The sequence below is a fragment of the Cephus cinctus genome, unplaced genomic scaffold (genome assembly GCF_000341935.2).
Source record: "Cephus cinctus unplaced genomic scaffold, Ccin1 Ccin1_scaffold0240, whole genome shotgun sequence".
NCBI classification, from domain to species: domain Eukaryota; kingdom Metazoa; phylum Arthropoda; class Insecta; order Hymenoptera; family Cephidae; genus Cephus; species Cephus cinctus.
In genome coordinates this window covers 511,307-522,173 of record NW_014332956.1, presented here as the reverse complement: position 1 = coordinate 522,173, position 10,867 = coordinate 511,307, and the positions used below count along the sequence as shown (strand labels likewise).

At 36.2% G+C, this 10,867-nt stretch overlaps 4 protein-coding genes across 6 annotated transcripts; 2 read left to right on the top strand and 2 right to left on the bottom strand.

Annotated features, from left to right (window-relative positions):
- Positions 1-57: 57 nt before the first annotated feature.
- On the bottom strand, positions 58-5,338 carry LOC107265735. The gene is made up of 9 exons (XM_025083092.1): positions 5,198-5,338; positions 5,010-5,134; positions 4,678-4,918; positions 4,427-4,617; positions 3,963-4,061; positions 3,483-3,800; positions 2,600-2,701; positions 1,220-1,630; positions 58-1,138 (listed from the first exon to the last, which is right to left on the bottom strand). The coding sequence occupies exons 2-9, from the start codon at positions 5,083-5,085 to the stop codon at positions 426-428; spliced, it is 2,151 nt and encodes a 716-aa protein (XP_024938860.1). The 5' UTR covers positions 5,086-5,134; positions 5,198-5,338; the 3' UTR covers positions 58-425.
- A 166-nt stretch (positions 5,339-5,504) lies between these two features.
- On the top strand, positions 5,505-6,145 carry LOC107265783. 2 transcript variants are annotated; one of them, XM_025083102.1, is made up of 3 exons: positions 5,505-5,734; positions 5,816-5,940; positions 6,010-6,145. In XM_025083102.1, exons 1-3 carry the CDS (start codon positions 5,669-5,671, stop codon positions 6,098-6,100), a joined length of 282 nt encoding a protein of 93 aa, XP_024938870.1. In that variant the 5' UTR covers positions 5,505-5,668; the 3' UTR covers positions 6,101-6,145. The 2 variants fall into 2 exon arrangements, with proteins under 2 accessions (XP_024938870.1, XP_015591064.1); XM_015735578.2 differs by having other exon boundaries at positions 5,816-6,136.
- A 1-nt stretch (position 6,146) lies between these two features.
- On the bottom strand, positions 6,147-7,652 carry LOC107265781 (replication stress response regulator SDE2). The gene is made up of 2 exons (XM_015735576.2): positions 7,243-7,652; positions 6,147-7,110 (listed from the first exon to the last, which is right to left on the bottom strand). Exons 1-2 carry the CDS (start codon positions 7,345-7,347, stop codon positions 6,268-6,270), a joined length of 948 nt encoding a protein of 315 aa, XP_015591062.1. The 5' UTR covers positions 7,348-7,652; the 3' UTR covers positions 6,147-6,267.
- Positions 7,653-7,803: 151 nt separating this feature from the next.
- LOC107265780 (cilia- and flagella-associated protein 36) lies at positions 7,804-9,637 on the top strand. 2 transcript variants are annotated; one of them, XM_015735574.2, is made up of 5 exons: positions 7,804-8,160; positions 8,245-8,420; positions 8,502-8,692; positions 8,775-9,066; positions 9,141-9,637. In XM_015735574.2, exons 1-5 carry the CDS (start codon positions 8,052-8,054, stop codon positions 9,393-9,395), a joined length of 1,023 nt encoding a protein of 340 aa, XP_015591060.1. In that variant the 5' UTR covers positions 7,804-8,051; the 3' UTR covers positions 9,396-9,637. The 2 variants fall into 2 exon arrangements, with proteins under 2 accessions (XP_015591060.1, XP_015591059.1); XM_015735573.2 differs by having other exon boundaries at positions 8,478-8,692.
- The last annotated feature ends 1,230 nt before the right edge of the window (positions 9,638-10,867 follow it).

Sequence of the window (10,867 nt, the reverse complement as noted above, 5' to 3'; positions counted from 1 at the left end):
GTATATATTTATTTATTTCCATCGACTAAGTTTGGTTATGAATTATTAAGTCTATACTAGATTTTTATCGTATTTATTTTTGTTTGCTATGTACAATAGATAGCACACTGTGGTATGATGACAGACTTAGAAAATATCGACATATAAAATTCTTAAGTATTATTGTACTGACGTAATTGTTAATTACGTACGAGGATATTTCAATTGCATATACACATGGTACGCATCCCACATGAATTCTAGATGATGACGACCAAGGATCACAGTCAATGAAATAAGAAATCAAGTACAAGTTACGGGATACCTGTTGTATATGATGAATATATCAATTCTTGACGATCAAGATAATAGTATGAAAAAGTCGTAATATATAAGAAAAAGTGAGAAAAATAAGTTTTCCAGAATGTCTTTACATCATGACAGAATTACGGTCTCATCTTACTGAGTATCCAAGGTATAAAATCTGCGACTTTGGTATAGACACCAGGCCAGCCTTGCATACCACAAGGTGAAGGACCAAAGGAAACAACTCCAACAGCCGTCCATTTTCCTGTACCATCCTGACTCCTTTCAACAGACATCAGAGGACCACCAGAGTCTCCTCTACACGAATCCTTACCCCTCTGACCACCGGCACAAATTTGTCCAGCGCCAAGTCTCACACCAGCATTATTGTAGGTCCTAGAGCATTCTGAATTCTCCACAATAGGTATAGAGACCTTAAGCTTAACATTGGATTCTGATCTGCTTTCAGTTTTACCCCAACCAGCAACAAACAGTTTCTGTCCGAAGGACGAATTGGTCGGAAGACATATTGGTTTTATAAAATCAGTAAAGGTAACATCTCTGGAGAGTCTCAAGAGAGCAATATCATTCCTCTGATCTCTGGAAGCTGGTTTGTACCCCTCGTGAGCAATTTGTTCTTCAATACCTATAGAGATAGGATCATCGGCACAGACTTGTGTATTGTCACCATCCTGAATACAATCAGTCTCTGTTTCAGTATCGTATTCTCCAAGACGTACGTTCACTAGGTTCCAGCTCTTCGGTAGATCCTTGCCTTTGATACAGTGAGCTGCTGTAAGTACATACCGCCTGCTTATGAGGACTCCACCACAAGCCGTGGTACGACCATTAGCTATGGACAAGGTATTATACATTGCAAAGTAGAAATGTCGCTTCGGAGTTAGGATTTTTTGAGGATGATTAGAATACTCACGCTTAGTATATTCCAACAGGGTCATCCAAGGGAACTCGTCCAGGTCGGTACGTTCTCCACCGACAATTCTCTGAGAAAGATCTCGACCGCAGTCAGATGGCAACAAAGAATTCTGACTCAAATTATAGTCAACGGTTGGATTTAATGACGGATTCAGTGGTGTCTCGGTTCCTGGAGAAATCTGCTGACCACCCGGACGTGGACTGACATTTCCGTTGGTTCTAGCGCAACAGACCTTTGGATCTCTACCCTCGAAGCCACACTGTACTTGTCTCAGCAATGTAATAGTTTGAGAAGTCAGTGGTCGGCTCTGAAGAAGACTAAGAAGTGCCGGACAGTTTCGGATACTGATGCAGTTACCAGGAACATTATTAGGGGCTGTGCAATCAGATTGAACGTTGCTGGGAAATTCTGTGAACAAATTTGACTTGTGAGAATTGGAAATCTTTTTAAACTACAGGAAGTTCGTATAAGGTCTGACGTTACTTCCGCCTAATTGTAAATATATTTTTCTGCTCTCACATTATAATGATATAAAGAGACGAGATATTGTCAGATACAGAATCCTGTTATTCTTATCTCGTGAAGAAGTGTCCTTGTACAATACTAGTTCTTGGTAACTGTTTTGTACCATTGCGAATCATGTTCTTTATGTGTTAAGTAAACTGGCTCTTGGTAAATTATATGTATGTTACGTATGAGCTATTATGAATGAATATAAGTATCGTATATGCGTATCTTGTATCACGTAGTTCTTTAACGGTTACTGACGTTGTTAAGTAAGAAAATATTTAGTAATGGCCGCAGGATATTAAGAATTTCTTTCAATCTGGAAAATACATAGCCGGAGGCTTTCTTTCAATTTTAAATGCATTACTGGCAAGCATTTGAATAATGGAAGACAACAAAAATAATCTAACCAGGGAAAAGAACATTTAATACGCGTAGTAAGACACTTGTACAGAATATAAATCCTCAAGTTATTTTTAATATGCCCAAAAAGACAATCTGTGTCGCATTAGTCGTCTTTAAAATGACTTTTGGGCGGTATAAGTTATTTGAACACTTGCTAACGCAATAAGAAAATTATATGAAATTCTTGTAAGCTGAGAACTTGAAGATAAATACTTGTTTCTTTTTTGATATGCGAAATATAAATGTCAAACATGCAAAAGACCGGCCAAACAGCTTTTTAAAATAAAAATCCTAATTTCCACAATGGTATCGAGAAAATAATTTCGATAAAACGTGTCTGACGGATTCGCTAAAATTATGTTACATATACATATACTTTTTCTTTTCCTTTATTATCAAGAACTGCTCACCTTTCACGTTAATGTATGTTATAAGTAGGCAGTGATAATTGTCAAAATAACTTACGCGCATATATCGTGTCCGTGAGCAGAATTTCTAGTAAAAGCAATTTCCCCAGGAGGTACCACATCCTGTGTCCACTTTTAAATATTTTGTTAACTTGCAATAAATATTAATTCCACGGTACTAATAGTATACAGGCAATAAGGAAAATTCAAAGTGGACACGAGTAAAAGGAAGAAGATAATCAGTGAACGCGATCCGACCCCTTCTGGAGTGAAACGTTGACTGAGAGTCAACCAGCTTTAGAGACAGAGTGACCGGAGTCATGGTCAACTGGTCTCCCACCACTTCGTTAAAGATCTGTAAGTGTAATTAGCGTTCTGCGATTCGCTGAACTCTTCTTCGTGAAATTGATCAGCTCTTGCTTTAAAGTTTCCATTAGATTTAAAATAAAATAAAAAACTTTGTACTTGACCTATGTGAATGTTTATCCTCAAGACACTGATGCACTTGTACTATTTTAGGGCTACTGGATCCAAGGAATTAAGGGTCGATTAATAGATGACCAAGAGATGAAGGTGAAGCGGCTACGGGAAGTTGATTCATAGCAGTAGAACTTCAGTAGTCTTTGGCAATAGCAGAAATGGTATTTTACGATATTCCGTGATTTCCCGATGATCTTCATCATAATCATATTCAAAGAACGAAAGGCGCTTTAATGAGAATTTAATTAATCACCATAAGTCTTAATGACTGTTGCTAACTACTATCGTGATGATTAAAAGATACAAGCGATGAAATTGCTAGATTTTTAAAAACTTAATAAATATAAGACACATATCGCATTTCATGAACTTTAATCATATATTAATCTTTAAGACTCAAAATCATAGCGTTATACCTAGATTATGATTTTAATTAATATTAAAATAATTCCTACTGATTCAAGATGAGATATTATTCAGAATCCAGGATAAATAATAAGACATCTTTGTATATACAGCAGGGGTCATGGATTCTCCACAGTGCTTAGCACCAAAGGATACCAGACCTATGATAAAATATTTTGGTGGTCCATGTACAGACTCCACTTTCATAAGTGGGCCACCACTGTCACCACCACATGAATCCTGTCCTATTACTCCACCCACGCATATTTGTTCCTCTCCTACATCAGCATGAGATTTGAAGGCCTTTCTGCATCTTTCAACATCCACAATAGGGAGTCTGATAGTTTGGAGTATGGTACTGGGTCTTGGATCGTCTGCAGATCAAGGATAAAAATTATTTTCCTGTTAACAAAGGATCCTTGAGGACATATTGGATGATATCATTGGAGAATGAATCATGGTCATTATCTGTTATCTTATTATCTGACCATGATCCGTCATCTTGTCATCTGACCATCTTGGTCTGATCAACTTACTTATGTCGTATATACCCCAACCAGCAACTTCTGCAGTCTGACCAAGAAAGTCTTTCAGCAACAGCTCATCTCTCACCATGCAAATTGGCTTTACAAATTCTGAGAAGATTGATTATATATTAATTCCAAAATTAAAGGAAAATTTGTATCACTCTATTGCTCAGTATTATATCATAATTATCATGGTTTATCTTAAGGATATGTACAAAAGATTAAATAATTATAATGAATTATTATATGAGGAAAATCCACACCTATCCGTTAATGTCCCGGTGAATGTGGATGAGTGTGTAAAAAAATCAAACAAAATAAAAAGGAAATACTGAGTATAGAGCACTGACTGAAAGGAAGGAAAGATATTTCTTTTTTTCTTCATTTCGTTTACTTTTTTCTGTATATCCTTGAGAACTTTGAATTCTTCCTTACTCTGCTTCATTTTTTACTCTCATTATTCATATACTCACCGCTGAACTTGGCGGGCTTTTCTAAGCGTATCAAAGCAATGTCATTTTTAAATGGAACATGATTGTAACCCTTGTGTACAATTATTTTGACTGGTTTCAAATCCTGAACTGCTTCTCCGCAGTAATCGTTTTCGCAATCTGGATTTGTAACTGTATTATGTTCCCCTAATCTTATTCTAGACACCCTGTAACTGTTTGGGAAGGATAGTGTAAATGAAGTTTAAATAATTTTGATTATAATTACTTTTTACCTTGCAGGCAAATTAGCCACGCAATGAGCCGCTGTGAGTACGTAGATTTTATTGATTAAGGATCCTCCACAACGATAAATCAATTCAGTACTCATTTTAGAAATTTTACTGTAACCAATTCTTGTTATCCACGGATACGCACCCAAGGATGCATTCTTTCCTCCTATTATTCGATCCGAATTTGAAATTCCACACTGTTCGTCGTCCAGTAGCGACCAGTTAGGATGTTTCATTACGTCAGCTATTCAATTGGAGTTGTATTTTTGGAGAATAGTTGATTGTTTTTTTTTATTTTTTAACATATCAAGTTTAAAAGTGTATATCCTCATTACCTGACGCCTCACTGTATATAACTATGGCGAATGACCACCAAAATAGGAAAAACCAGTGGCATAGAATTAATGGCATTGTAACAAAGAATGATATTGATGACGCCTATGTAGTTCACTGTGGTATACTGTTTAGGAAAAAGATATAATGATACATTTTTTGAAATATTATTCTTTACAGATTATCTTACCCTGATTAAGATTTTTCTTGAATTATTGAGAACAATTGATATTGATATAAATTAAAGTGTTCAAAGAGTACCTGAAGCCAGTCATCTACACTGTACAATATCCAACTTATTCACGTTGCATCTTTGTGGCTTATACTTATCTCCGTGACTAATGAACAATATGTCTACAATTTATTATGCATGCCGAGAATAATTCATTCGTCCTGCATTGTAAACTTTCAGATAAGGTTCGACATGATAATTGATATTTGATCCGAAAGAAGTTTTCTTAAAACGGAAATTTGGAATATCAAATGACACGCGAGAAAAAAAACGTTTTGGAACAAAAGATTTGATACCTTGGAGATTTTTGAGACAAGATTTTTTTTGAGTTCTGTTTAATTTTTATACTTATTTTATGATAGTATTGCTTTACTGATTTCTGACTGCAATATTTTCGAAATAATTTCTGAGAATAACGTATTATTACCGATGTCATCAAGTACCATTATGGAAACTTTTTCTGGAAGTGATTTTAATATATGTGAAGATGAACAGGTTTCTCAATGTTCTGTGTATAAATTATGCTGATTTTTGAGAAAAGGTAGTCTAATTAATATAACTACTTATTTTTCTTAGGTTATTCCTGAAAGCAACAACTATCCAGATTTGCATCTTGAAACACTAACAACATGTGAATCACAATGTTGGAATTCTAATGAAAAATGTGGATTTAAGGATATAATCATTTTGACGGGAAAAAAGTATTTGACAAATTTATCTCAATATACCAAGAAAAGTGTTCTTCAATTAAAAGACGATAATTTTGTTAGATCACTCGTTGCTTCTATAGCTCTTTTTACCATTGGCATGAAGCTAACGCGAGAATTGGACGCATGGAACGTATCGTCTATAATTTATTAAAATTATAAAGGATAGGTGATATTGTAAAATTGATAAACACGTGAACAATGTTTCGTATACGGTGATTTATTATATAATTAAATGAACCATATGAATGAATCCTTTAAATATCCTAAAATTGTAATTGAGTTAATTAGCAGAAGCAATTTTTTCAGCCGATGATTCTGTCAATGTTTGTCTTTACTTTTTGAAATATCTTCTGACTTTCCTGTATCAATTTTTTCCTTTGCTATATTCTCCTCTGACACCACAGTATCATTTTGGGTAGTTTTTTCTAGTTTGGTCTTCGCATTCAAATCTTCGCTAGAGACATTAGAATCACTTGAAATACGATTATCCATAAAAGTTTCTGAAGTTTCTTTTTTCCTAATAATTTCATTCTTTTTTATCTTATCAGACTCATCACTGGAATGTCCGCTGTCGTGGGAAAGTTGCTTTTCATCTACTTTAGATTTTATTTCCTTAGCATTGTCATCATCTTCTGAGTCAGTACTGAGTTCATCAGAATCAATATCTAGATCTAAGTCCATCAAAGTTTTCTTTCTCAGACTTTTTCCTTCATCCTCAGCTTTTCTCTTGATCCCTGAACCACCAGCAACAGCAACTTTGAAACCTTGCTCAACTGCATCACCAACTCTCTCAATCAGTGACGATCTCTCTTTCTCATAATTTTTGTCTTTAAACTCATGCTTTGGCTCCGCACAAAGCCTCTCCAATTTCTTCTTTCTACGTTCCACAGCTTCCTCCTCTCTTGTAGATTGCTTATCGATCCAAGCCTTCAATCTTTTTTCTTCATTAATATCCCTCAGACGTCGACCACTCAAATCTCTACAAGCTTCTCTGTTAGTAGTCTTCTCAATCTGAGCTCCAATAGCACGTAGCATTGATCCAAATCCACCTTTCCCTCCAAGCACCTTTGGTATAACGACGACAGAGCCAAATGCACAGACATTCTTATTGCGTAAGATATGGCCGTTGTGAACAATATAAAACTGTCTCCTTGGTAATCCCTAAAACAAATATATGCCCCATTAAAACAATACCTATACTAATCTCCACGTATAAATTACTTTAATAAATAAGGAATATAAGAGGAAATATTTCGAGTGAAGCTAGGTTAGAACTACCTAATCACAACTTACCGTTATTTCCTCCACATGATTACGAATCTCACATGTCGTAATCGGATTTTCTGCAGTAAAGATAGGCTGATCGCACCGGCCGGTACTAATTTTAACAATTAACATTGTCGTTTTCCCATAAATTCTCTCTTAAACACGTCAAAACCACGATTATTTCACACAAGCTGCCACAACTCAAGCGCCGTGACGTATCGTGAATACCGTTGTTCTTGGAACTGTATAGGTACATAGAAATATTTGGGAACTATAATGACGTCAAAAAAGTACGTTCAAGGCTATAACGGAAAACACATGCGCTTCTCTTAAAAGTTATAAAATGTCGTTAGAATGACAAATCAGATTGTGAATCGCTCGATATGCAATCAAGGCGAATAATATTATCAAAAATATGTATATCAACTGATTACGCAAAAACAAACTCAGTATTCAACTCATGTATGTAGGTACATTCACATATGACAGTCAGTGTATCGAAATCTACATGAAGGGATAGCTGTAAAAATATTCAATCAATCACTTATCAAGGTTTCTTTATAGATTTTTAGGCAGCCTAGGTACAGTAAAGGCCAAGGATTTTATTTGATCCTTCAAAGTAATAGTATCAGTACTGTATAGGCATTATCAGCTAATGTTTTGTATGGCGTTACCATGACTACACTTAGGCATTCTAGAAATTCCTTTTAACGTTTTATCGCCATTGAACCTCTGAGAACTCCATCGTGGTCACGAGATACCTCGTTCAGTGAAACTGACACACGTCACAGTATCAAGATTCGAAATTGTTAAGTTTCTTTTAAGAATATTAAGCCATGAATGACAAAGAGGACAGTGCCTGGGTCTTTGACTCTTTAGTTGGATTTTTACAAGGACCAATATGGTCAGCTCCACTATTGACGTTCATAGAAGAGAGATCCCTGAGTAAGGAGGTTTCTTTTATAGCAATATAAATTATTAAGACAATGGAATATACTAGAGAAAATATTATTATCCAATTCTTCATAGTATTCGAATCCGATACCGAAGACAGCGCAGAGTATCGTGAAATTTATCAGGAATATAAAAATTTAGTGGATCTACTTCTTGGCTGTTACATGGAAGACATGGGTATAACTCCTGAACAATTTGAACATGCTTGCGCATTAAATAAAAATACAAAAATGCCTGTTCAGTTCCAACAAGTGAGTATCTCTTGATTGCATAGGTACTTCTCATTATTGTTCTTATTTTTAATACAGAAGCGGCACATTGATACATTCCAGAGTCTCTTCGAGCAAATCTGGGCAGCGAACGAGTATGAGATATTCAAGAGGATGATGATCCAGAAGAACTTGGAGCTGCAACTACAGGCCTTGAGCTTGATCGAACAGAAATACGGCTTGACCCCAGCATCCTTGACTTGTGAGGCAGATGCACTTCAGGACGACGAATTGGTAATGGAAGAGTTACTGCAGTAAGTCAATTTTTCGACAACAAAAATCAAACATTCACGGTGACAAATCTTATTCTGACATTCGTTTAAAAATTTCTGCAAGTAAACATATGCTGGAAGAACGTAGAGAAAGTGAAACGGAATTAGATCCAGACCCAGTGTTGCTCGAGGAGCATCAACGCTTAGCATCGCAGTACAACGCAGAACGCGAGCTTCTTCAAAAGGCCTTGAGAGAATCTGCAAATTCCACCAGGAGTCATTCACCAGAGCCCGAGCAGGAGCAGGATGAAGCTGTGCAGAATCAGTCGAAGACACCCTTGAAAAATATTCCTGAGCTGAAGAAGTTGGTGCCGCTTGATCCAATACCAGTAAAACCAAAGTCCAACGATGATAAGGTAAGTTGATCCGATGACACTGATATCGGATGAAAGCTAATAAAATGAATCCCTTGCGCGTCACGGCGCTCTAGGCAGAAGAAATAGAAATAAAAAAGCGTCAAGATTACTTGAAGGCCCAGCGCGACAAACTAGTCGCCCTGAAAAAACAAGCGCGAAGTCAGAGGCTGGAAACGAATGGAGCCCGTCCGAGTTCAGCAAGAGTAGCGGCCAAGGCCGCCATTAATGGGAAAAAAGATTATGAAGATTCTGAAGCTTTGGAACCTTCAAAAATTCAAGTACGCAAAGCTCTCGCTGCTCGACTCAAGGCTGAAGTCGTGCACAATTGAAGTTCAGCAATAAGAAGCAGCTATCACACATAGCTTCAGTCTTAATATCTCATCTACAACAAATACTTATCTTAACAGATATAGATATCACTATCTACGTATCCTATTAATTAACGTTCTGCAATCCTCGATTAATAAATATTGTGGAACCATGAAAATCGCAAGGTCGGGTTGTAACACCGATAATTAGCCGATTCTTCTAATTTTAAGTTTTATTTAATTAAATATTCTTCGCACTTCTACAACACACTTGTATTCGTATAACATTCATCCATCGTTCTAGACTCCAATATACTACCCAATGTTTTTCCATATTTTCCTCCTCCACTTTATATCTCTCCGTACAGGACGCTCTGGATTCGTAGCAAAAAACACCTAACTCGTCAGTATGCGCATGATCGCTGCGTCGTTCTATACGTTGAGTTATGAAATGCTTATAGCACGCCTTCTCGCGGGTTAACAAATTCAAAGTATCAACTACGCGCTTGTATCACTTTAAAACAACAAAATTTCAAAGTGACACATTAAGTAACGCAGTCGTATAAGCACTGTACAATTTTATCATATAAAAATAATAAAGAATAACTAGGATTCGCATAAACCCCGGAATAGGAACAATGAAAGAAACATAATTGTTTGGCAAAAGGAAAAAAAATTCAAATAATTACAATGTCAAAATATTATTACCAGTGAAATTCTTCATTTCAATATACATACCAGAATTTCATCGTAATGACAATGCACCTCAAATGCATTATAAAAACTCAAATACAAAAAAAAAATCCCTACAATTTTTATTTGCCTGATTTTATGCTACATATCCAATACGTCTCGAATGCTACACATAGATATCATACCCGTTCCCCTCTCGCCACCCCCTACCCCTTTTATTAACTAATTTATTTATTTACGTCTTGTTTATCCAGTCCTCTCGTGAAAGCCTCCATTAAAATAAAATGCAAAATATCCGTTACTTCGCGCCTCGCTCAAAACAGCCCTTGCCGATGCATAACTGAAGTCGTTGTCATCATCCATGTTTAATTTCATTTTCAAAATTTTCCTCGAGCGTTTCCCCCTCTCTTTCATATTTTCCATATCTGACCTAGTTGTCCAGTCACGACCGTCCGTTGCTTTATGCTTTTTATACAACAAACGAAACAGATAGGCATTCTTTCCCTTTTTCTTGTTTTTGTTCCTTTCTTTTTCATATAAAAACTCGTGCACCGGAGAAAAATGTCACGTTCCATCCTGATATATAAAGTAAAACGGAAAGTTATCGTTTAAAATTTGATATTGTACAAATGTATGCAACAGTTGTTGTCATTGTTGTGACGTGTTCTCGTGTTAATCAATCGTCATCTCTTTCTATTAACGTTACGTGTCAACCGCCGCGGCCCCAGGTGCTGTAGTAAAACTTTAAGGTTAACTACCTTCGCGCTTGCTAATATCTCTCTTCGCAGACAGAACGTCTT

Bases quoted from the DNA above. Each gene is read 5' to 3' on its own strand.
- LOC107265780 (XM_015735573.2), top strand. From the start codon at position 8,052: ATGAATGACAAAGAGGACAGTGCCTGGGTCTTTGACTCTTTAGTTGGA. The intron at 8,161-8,244 runs GTAAGGAGGTTT...AATTCTTCATAG, and splicing joins CATAGAAGAGAGATCCCTGA to TATTCGAATCCGATACCGAA. The intron at 8,421-8,477 runs GTGAGTATCTCT...TTTTTAATACAG, and splicing joins TGCCTGTTCAGTTCCAACAA to AAGCGGCACATTGATACATT.
- LOC107265735 (XM_025083092.1), bottom strand. From the start codon at position 5,085: ATGCCATTAATTCTATGCCACTGGTTTTTCCTATTTTGGTGGTCATTC. The intron at 3,801-3,962 runs GTAAGTTGATCA...CTTGATCTGCAG, and splicing joins TTGGGGTATATACGACATAA to ACGATCCAAGACCCAGTACC. The intron at 1,631-2,599 runs GTAAGTTATTTT...ATTTGTTCACAG, and splicing joins CACGGACACGATATATGCGC to AATTTCCCAGCAACGTTCAA.
- LOC107265783 (XM_015735578.2), top strand. From the start codon at position 5,669: ATGTCATCAAGTACCATTATGGAAACTTTTTCTGGAAGTGATTTTAAT. The intron at 5,735-5,815 runs GTTTCTCAATGT...TATTTTTCTTAG, and splicing joins ATATATGTGAAGATGAACAG to GTTATTCCTGAAAGCAACAA.
- LOC107265781 (XM_015735576.2), bottom strand. From the start codon at position 7,347: ATGTTAATTGTTAAAATTAGTACCGGCCGGTGCGATCAGCCTATCTTT. The intron at 7,111-7,242 runs GTAAGTTGTGAT...TATTTGTTTTAG, and splicing joins ATCATGTGGAGGAAATAACG to GGATTACCAAGGAGACAGTT.